Genomic DNA, 9682 nt, shown 5'->3' with positions numbered 1-9682 from the left:
TACATTGAGAGTTATTTTTGTTAGATAGAAGTACCCAACGTAATTTGTTTTTTTTTTAAGAAAAAAATTAATCTGCAAGTCCTTCTTTTCCGATTTTGAATTAGATCTATATAATTTATTTTATTTTAATCAAGATCTTATAGTTTGATCGATTAAATATTTTAGTCTCTCAAGATTAAAATCATTAAATGTTTTGTTTTTAAAAAATAAAATTAAGAACTTTTATACTTTTATTAAATGATTATATAATTTTAGAATTAATTGCATATTTTTTAAAACTCAAAATTCATGTAATTAGATTATGTCTTCTAAATAATTTTTATACATATAGAAATTTAATAAAAATGTAATAAAATGTAAATATTGTATTATATTTTATTTTATTTTTTCCTAAAAGTATTAAAACAAATTTTCTATAAATTTTAAAATTATTTTATTTTGGAAAATTTAATCATTCATCACTAATTTTAACCTTGTTGGCCAAAAAAATAAATAATTTTAACCTTCAAAGATTAGCATATCTAATCAATCAAACTATAAGGAATTGATTAAAACACAACAAATCACAAATGATCTAATTCAACTCAAGAAAAACTAGAGGAACTTGTAGATTAATTTTTCCTTTAAAAAAACAGAAAAATGCTTTTTCATGTGAAAGATTCATTTTTTTTTTTGTAGTAAATCATTTAATATCTGAAACCAAGGCTTTGACTAAGTCGGATTGAACTAAGTCAGGACTCTTTTGGACAAAATCTCTACCTACTAAATGCTTATACATTCTCAAGATTTGAACTTAAGAGTCATCATGAAGTTGGTTGTTTGGTGAAAGATTCACTATTCTTTTTTTTTTTTGGCGAAACAAGATTAATTATTCTGTTAAAGACGGTCTCTCTTGTGAACAAACAAATGAAAGTGAGAAAAAGAATCAAGAATTTCTCAAACTCCACTAAACAAAAAAAAAAACCAAAAGAAATTAGAGCACCGTCCAATGATCACAATTCTTTGTTGACTTTTAATTTATATGGCCCTTGTGCATTTTCTAGAACCTTTTTGCCAAAGTTTGTAGAGATTTTCAGATTCTTTCAAACTAATTCCTCTTTTGAAATTCCTGTCATTTTCACCTTTCCCATCATTTCTAATTACTTGGTCCTCAATTAATGTACATATGCGACCAATATATCTATGATCCAATTTTTGTTGCAAAAAAGAAGAAAAACTAGTATCAACTTGATTGACCCTTTATTATATTCTGTTTGCAATACTGGTTTTTCTATCATTGTTTTATTTTTTATTTTTGGTTCAGAAGATCTTTCTATAATTGTTTGCTTGATTGTATTATGTGAAACATATTTTTATTTTAAATTCGCAAAATAAACTAGATTAATTTATCATACACTTGCTCTTTATTATTTTTGTATAAAAAACTCCAAGTGTTGCTTGTTATTGTTAACCATAAAACTAAACATATTTCTTTATACATTGCACAATGAGTTTAAACGTAGTATCACTATTGATGATTTGCGAATATTATGGATTGAAATATTGTGTTACTAAAGCTTTGGCCCATGGATTTGCATCCTCCCCATACCTTCCCTCAATACATTCCTTCATACCCAAGCTCATCCGTCTATTCCATTATTCATTTAGTTTAATGGTATTAGATTGCTATTTATGATATTAAAATAAATATATTATTCATTTAATGATTATCATAAATAAGCATTACGAAACTTGTTTTCAAAAATATTTAAGTAATGATAGTGAATAGTCTATTTATTTTAATGTCATAATTAATAATCTAACACCATTAAATTTAAAAAATAATTAGGCTGATGGATGAGATTGAATATAGAGAGATATATTAAGGGAGTATATGGGGAGGATCCAAATCCATGTTGTAGGATTAAATGTTTGAATATTGATCCATCATGTTTAAATATTAAGAAGTTATTATTCAAATATTAATGACGACTTGTCTAGAATTAACAATAGTTCACGGAAATCCTTGAAACCTACATTTATAGCATATGTATTGTTTTATTTAGTATAATATTGATATTTTGTCAATATTTAATGAGCAAATTCTAAAAATTTGAATAAAATGAGCTTTAAAAATTGACAACTTATTTCTTAAATATTAACAAGTTATGTTCAAATACTGACAAGTTAATATTTCAATATTAACAACTCTAAAATTGATGACAACTTATGAAAATTCTTGAAAATTATATTTTTTACATAATATTTTATTTAGTATAATATTAATAACCTATCAATATTTAAGGAGCAAGTTGAAAAAAATTGAACAAACGATTCTTGAAAATTAACAACTTGTTTCTTAAATAGTGACTAGTCATGTTTGAATATTAAAAAGTGATTCTTCAAATATTAAAACTCATCTAGAATTATTGACATATAGATACATGCTTAGAAACTAAATTTATAACATATATTATTTTATTTTGCATAACACTGATAACTTATCAATTTTCAAGGAACATGTTATCTTTAGAATAATTGACAACTAGTATTTTCAATATTAACAAATTATGTTCGAATATTAACAAGTAGCTGTTTAAATATTAACTTATCCAAAATTAACAACTCATAAAAATGCTGGTAAACAAAACTTATTATTATTATTATATATGTATGTATGTATGTTTGTATTATTTTGCATTATATATCTTAAATGTTTAGTTGGTTTAATAGTCTTTTATGTTTTGGGAGACCAATGAGTCATGGATTCAAATGCCCCTTAGTTTAGTTCTTTTTAGAGTTGACCACCATTAATTATCATGCCAATGTGAGAGTTTCGGTGGCTGGCAATGATGGTTAGCCCACTGGCAAAAGGAGCTCCCACGATGGTGATAAATATATATATATATATATATATATATTTGAAAAATAAAGCAAGGCCATTTAAGTAATTAACTCCTGAAAACTTTGGGCCCTTCTTGAAGTTCAGAATGTTTTGAGCTTTGACATGCTATGATGTCTCATGTGGGAGCCCTAAAAAGATCTTTTCTCTAAATCTTTCAATAAGCTGGGGATCCAAATTTGGTGGCAAAAGCAGTCCAAGAACCTAAATGGAGCCATATATCAAAGGACCAAAATGGCAATTATTCAAAATGAAATTTAATCAAATTCTTTCAAGGAAAAGCAACTTCACACAAAATAAAAGCAAGTTTTACCAAAAACACACTTGGTTCAACTGGTCAAAAAAGTTAAATTAACTTTGAAATTTTGAGTTTAAATTCCAAAATATACAGTAATGTTAAAATGTCAAACATTTCTCAAGATACCTGTGAAATTTTTGTAGGTAATATCCCACACAACGAGAGCTTGAAATTTGGATCACTCTAGACAGATGATAATAATACCCCTAGATTTCCTAGGACAGTGGGGGATAGAATACCAAAAAAAAAAAGGGCTTTTACGAGAAGCCATAAAAGTAAAAACCCCAGAGAGAAATACATGGTTAAATGCTATGGAAACAATTAGTTACAGCGTTTATTCATACAAAATTAGTAAAGAGAACAAAAGCTCGAATCAAGTAAAACTCAAAAGAATTGGTTTCCTAAATTGCTCGAACACTGTTAAAATCTTTCTCATGTTCAATTAAATGGTCTCTTTTAGTCTCTTTAATTTCTGTCCACGTAATCCATTCCAGAAAGCATCTGATCTTACCACCTTTTTTCCTGGAAGCTGAACCTCTAATACCTGATATAATAATCACTAAAATCAGAGAGGACAATGCTTTGAAGTAACAATGAACTTTCGACCTATTATATAATTGTTGGGAAGAAAGAGAAAGAAAGAAGGTTAACCCAAATAACTAATACTCCCTCCGCTACTAATTATATGGCAAAGTTTTAAAATCCTATTTGGTTCTAAATATAGATGCAATAGTTAATTTTATTTCCAATATTGTCACTTCTCAATTGCACCAAGTTGTTGGCAAACTTTTAATTCCTAGACACTTTATTATGGCCATCAATTTCAGTGAAGGGCAAAATTGGAAAGTTACACACTTTTTACAAGTTTAAGGATATCAACTGTCATTTCTTAAGAATCACAAAGTTAGTTACCTTTGCCTTATAATTAGAACTGGAGGGAGTATCATAGCACATGACGATCAAGTGACTGTCAATATATCACAAATGGAATGGAAGCCAAAATAACAAATTTCAAAAAGGAAAAAGAAAAAAAAGCCTATTCTTATTTTTTGAATTCAGTAGGGCTGTATTCCCTAAGAACGATGATGAATGATGCAAACAACCCTAATTCTTCAAGGATAAGCAACCAAAATTCAAGACTCAAATGTGAATGTAATCCAAACATGAAATGAAAATGCTCAGCCAATCATGAATAAGATATCCCAGGACTCAAACAACTAAAATATTCCCAAATGATTAGTGAAGTTGAGATTTCACACCATCATTCCCGTTTATAACCCTAAATTCAGATTACAAGTGCTTCAATCATAAATAGCACAATCATAAATATCATCTCCCAATAGTCAGTCAAAGTTCGTTGGATACTGAAAAACTTTCAGGATTACAATGAACAATGCCATTTGTCTCCAATCTCCATCTCCAATTCAGGAGGATAAATACTGAATAATTATAACAATGTCTCTATGACTTGGTTTGCTGAGGATTTAGGAAAAGTTACTCCTTGGACTTTTGGCAGGCATGATTTAATTTCAAACAGATGTTATGCCATAAAAATAGTAAACAGACAGACCAACAAACACTTCATAATTGATGATAAAAAGTGAAGATAAAGAACAAACCTCCAGTGATGTGCCCCCAGCACAGGGAAACACCAATGCATCCTTGACAAATCTGATATCATCTACTTCTTTGGGCAGTACACTTTTGTGGATGCCAACTCGCGTAGTTATAATTTTAAGTTCCAGCGTTTTCTGCTCACCATTTTTCTCTACTAATACTTTTGCTCGTGTTCCTGGCCACCCTGCAAAGGCGCGAACCTAGAATTGTTCTACGTCATAACTTCACAGTTCAACTAAAATCAGGAAGCTTACCTTATTATGGAGAACCAATGCTTCTTGATCAAAGGATAACCATGACTCCTCTGGATTTATCTGCACAAAACATCAATGCTTAGATGTAATTCCTAGTAAGGAAAATGTTTCACCAACTGTGTACACTGGAAGAAACAGAAAGCAATGCAATAGGCTCTCCCAATTTTTGTGCCCGTTCGAACATTCTGTGGAAGAGGAGAAAAATATTTTCAAGGGGTGAAAAACATTAGTCTATTTTTAACATGTATTTGGCCAGCACGTAGAATTACTTCTAAATGGTAGCATTATGGGCCTGTTTACTTTAGCTTATTTCATGAAAAAATCATTTATTTTTTGATAAAAAAAATCTATTTTGTGAATTTTTATAATGTTTGTTTAAACTTTTAAAATAATCAAAATAAAAAAAAAGCAGATTTCTGATTATTTTAAGAAGTTAGTTTAAGTGGTCTTAAATTGCAGCTAACAGATAAATGCAATAACATAAAATATTTTAAAAATTACAAAAAAAAAAGAGAGCTAATTTCTGCTCATGAGATTCAGTAGTAGAGGTAATGTATTCAATTCTCCTGATCTACCCTTAAGAACTACAGATGTTCTTGAGATACCAACTCAAAAGAAACAAGTAATACTAACAAGGGAATAGTCAACGAATGAGTTCACAATCATCCGTCTTTATTAGTAATGGAGTATGAAAGGAAGACCTGAAGAAGAAAAGAGTTAAATTCAATTTCATCTAATTTCATGTGAACTAAATAAATAGTTAATATGTCCATGTCAACAAAACTATGAAAATAGCTCGATCAGTTTTTATCATCAATGGTTAATCTCGTTACATAAGCTTTCAATTAATGATTTATTTTTGTGCTAGAAACAAAAACATTGCCTGAAATACATACTCAGAATTTCAGATACCCCACATCCACTTTAAGTCTAAAGCAATAGGTAGCAAATTGCAAGAAGTATCTGATATGGAACTAGTATCAAATATCAATAGGATAATTCATTTCCATTTCTACACCCAAGGGACAGAATTCAAGCCAACTGTACCTTTGGAGCCAATGTAGCCTTATTGTGATCCTGAGGTCGAGCTTTCACCCTTGCAGATCCATCAAATATGGAAGGAAGTTCACGGACTAGAAGCTTTGATCCTGCCTTATCAAAGAAGATCCAGAACTCATCAATTGACTGAAACTATATTAGCATAGGGACTGCAATTGATGAAAGCTTTTAAATCAAATGATTGATTACAAACAGCCTCCTATGTCATGGGGAGAATAAAGAAGTAGCCACAATTACATAGAATGGAAAAGAAAACCGTGGGCAGAAATCATACCTTCAGAAAACAGCTGAGAAAGTAAATCAGGTGCCTACAAATATGTCTAAAGATTAGTCAGTACAGGGGAGAAAGGACCATGACATTCATTTTAGTGTCACTGAACAAGTGTATTGTGAGAAAGTTAGGAAGGGAGAACAAGGCAATTCTTGAGTATAACATACTAGCAAATTTTGCATCCCAAATGCAAATATAAGCGCTAATCTTTGAGTAAACAATGTAAATATTTCAGGCCACTAGATCGGCAGTGGAAGTGAAACGCATACCTTAATTTGGAAATCAACTTCAAATCGTTCACTAGCAATGACGGGTCCAGCATCAAGTTCACGAACAGTGAATGCCAATGACACTCCAGTTTCTTTGACACCATCCTGGTGTAGAAAATAAAAAATGATAAAATGTTGTAAACAACTATAAGAAAATATAAACAACAAAAGAGGTGATAAAAACCTGTAATGCCCTTTGAACAGGTGCGGCACCACGATACAATGGCAACAGGCTAGGGTGAATATTGACTGTCCCTGAGAAATTTACATGCGTGATTTAGAATTTGGTAATTAGAGAGCTGCAGATTTAATTGTTAGATTAGACCTGCATGTTTTCTTTTACTTTGGATTCAAAATTTTCACCCTGCCTATTAACTTCAACTAACTAACTAAATTAAAAGAAGAAAGAAAATATAAAAATATGTAAATTTGTTTTGCAATTAAGTATGGGATGAGCCACTGATTAACATTAAGTAAGATGATCAAACCCTTCAACTTCTAATGATGAATTAGCACCAAAAAAAAAAAAAAAAAAGATTCCATGCTAGGGATCCAGTTTCCAAGAAGCAAGTTTTACAAAGGTTACATGGCCACAGGGACACTTATTTGATGATAATTTGTTCTCTCTTCAGCAGACATGGATAGTAAAAATTGCATGCGAGTGTCATAATTCTAGTATAAATGTGAAGAGACATTTTATCCCATTGATTGAGTTGATGATCTAATTTTAATATGCTTTAACTTGTAACTTACTTGTAAAATCAAAATGCCTGGGTTTTATTTCACATTTTAACTTGCTAAGGAGAGTATGGTCTCTTCTGGATATATAGGATGTTTAACTAGGAAATTTAAGAAGAATGTATTGTTGATTTTGCTAGATTAAGAGAAAAATAACTAACCCAATGGTGGTATGTTCAGAAACTTGCTAGGCAGTATATTCCCGTATGCTGCAGTAATGCATAAGTCCGGTTGCAAGCCTCTCAGGTTTGACAAGAAATTGTCCTGTATGAAGAGAAAACATGAACATCAATTTTTAATTATATTTCCATATGCTGCTGTGACAAAGATTTTATAGTTACTGTAGTATACTCTAAAACTAGCTTCTTGATAGTGGTTGTTATATGCAAGGATTAGATTTCAACTACTAGACCTAACCATTTGGAAAAATATTAGATTTCTTTTGCAAAGTAAAAATTTGTGAGAAAAACGAGCAGATAAAAAGACCACAATATATGTTGATTTGAGCAAGTAACAACTATCCCCATAATTTATTCAATATGGTTAAGTAAACTTAGCTTTTAGTTCATATGTGTTTTATATGTAGGATTTTTGATCAATGATGAATGCTACTGTAAAATCTTTTATGGCCTTCATTCATCAAAAAGATAAAAACTAAAATTAAATAACATTACTGCCTCAAGCAATGCAAAGGAACTATAAAATGCTTTGTCTAAGCCCAGAATATTATCCATCCATCACATTAAAAAAAAAAAAAAACTGTAATCAATTCCCATGATTACAAGCACAATGGCATTCATCAGATACTGACAGCAAAACAACATTAAGCTCGTTTCACCAATTATATTTCAGACAAAAAACTAGAGTCAATATTTACCTCTCCAGCCCGTTCAGGTGTGAATATAAGATCAGGGGAGAAACCTCTATCAAGAGCATATTTTGCCAATGGAGAGGGCAGCAGCTTTTTCCCCCTATCCCTCCTAGCAGGTGGCTGTGTCACAATAGCTGCAACCTAAATCCAACCAAATTAATGACTGATTCCTCAATTTTCTAGTCTGTCTTAATATATTGGCAATGGATTATGTCTCTAAAACAGTTAAAAATATATGCTGGAATACAAAATCTAAGTTTTCAGTAACCACTTGTTTAGAATATAACCAAGTAGAGTTCCTTTCGCGAATGAAACAAGAGGATTAATACATGCCAGCTTTACTTTCCTTTTTCTCTTAAATTCTTTCCCCTAGGCTTTATCCTCCGATAGGATGCTCCATCAATATTAATAATAACAAAATGAAGCTCCATTGAAGACCTTGTCATCACTTAATCAAAACAACTATAGAAGTAAAATGCAAGATGAAAAGAGAAAAAGAGAAGAAAATAATGCTATGGAATTGGTAATACAACATAGCACAAGCCAGAAGGAATTCAAAATGAAAAAAGCACATGGCAGATACTGATGATATTTTAGCTAATAATCAAAACCCACTTCTAATGTTGTCCAGCAAATAATCAAATGGCAAAGCGAAAATCGTAAGCAATACCTCAAATAAAGAATCCGAAGCACTAGAAGCGTTAAGGAGGGCATCAAGGACAGTTGCTGAGACCTGCAAATTTAAGACATTGAAGTAAAAAGCAAGACTGAGAGAGACCACACGCAGAGAGAGAGAGAGGGAGAACCTGCGGAGAGCCCAAGAAGACGAGGGACTTCTTCTTGCAAGACAAGGAGAGAGACGGAGAAGACGTAGCGCTATGTAAACAACAAAAGCGGCGAATCATCGATGAAGAATGCATTGCACGAGACAAGCTTGAGTAGCTAGGCTCAGAACACGCTGGGTCTCTCTCCCTTTGTTATCTGAACAGGCTAAGGTTTTCTACAATACCAAACTCAGCCATTCGGCTCAACCTCACGTCACATGGACCGGACGGACAAGGTTTTCTGGCTCGGGGCCTCGGGCTATGCTATGAAAACTTGAAAACACGGGAGAATGGCAGTTAGCTCGTGAATGATAGTTAGATTTTTAATAAAAATTTTTATAAAATAAATTATAAATATCAATTTAAATAATTAAAGATAGAAATTTTTGTTAAATCTATGAATTATATTTGATATTTAAATACTTATTTATAATTAAAACTATTTGATTTATAATTATCTGAATCAATATTTTCAACTTTTTTTAAAAAAAAATTGTTGAGTACTTTACTGTGATTAATTCAATATTTTGAAACATTACTGTCATTCTTTCCAAAAAAAATAATGCACCTAGTGCTTTTATAATTGAAAAATTGCAATTA

At 30.9% G+C, this 9682-nt stretch overlaps 1 protein-coding gene across 1 annotated transcript; it reads right to left on the bottom strand.

The window, feature by feature from the left end:
* Positions 1-3465: 3465 nt before the first annotated feature.
* Positions 3466-9310, bottom strand: LOC129309371 (uncharacterized). Its single transcript, XM_054950938.1, has 11 exons — positions 9065-9310; positions 8929-8991; positions 8265-8399; positions 7549-7651; positions 6834-6904; positions 6650-6754; positions 6384-6417; positions 6098-6198; positions 5051-5110; positions 4799-4996; positions 3466-3723 (listed from the first exon to the last, which is right to left on the bottom strand). Exons 1-11 carry the CDS (start codon positions 9176-9178, stop codon positions 3622-3624), a joined length of 1086 nt encoding a protein of 361 aa, XP_054806913.1. The 5' UTR covers positions 9179-9310; the 3' UTR covers positions 3466-3621.
* Positions 9311-9682: the final 372 nt, after the last annotated feature.

The sequence above is a fragment of the Prosopis cineraria genome, unplaced genomic scaffold (genome assembly GCF_029017545.1).
Source record: "Prosopis cineraria cultivar Desert tree isolate PC_DT_omini unplaced genomic scaffold, ASM2901754v1 PC1, whole genome shotgun sequence".
Lineage (NCBI taxonomy): Eukaryota > Viridiplantae > Streptophyta > Magnoliopsida > Fabales > Fabaceae > Prosopis > Prosopis cineraria.
Note: the sequence above shows the minus strand (reverse complement) of the source record. Positions and strands in the feature narration are given on the sequence as shown.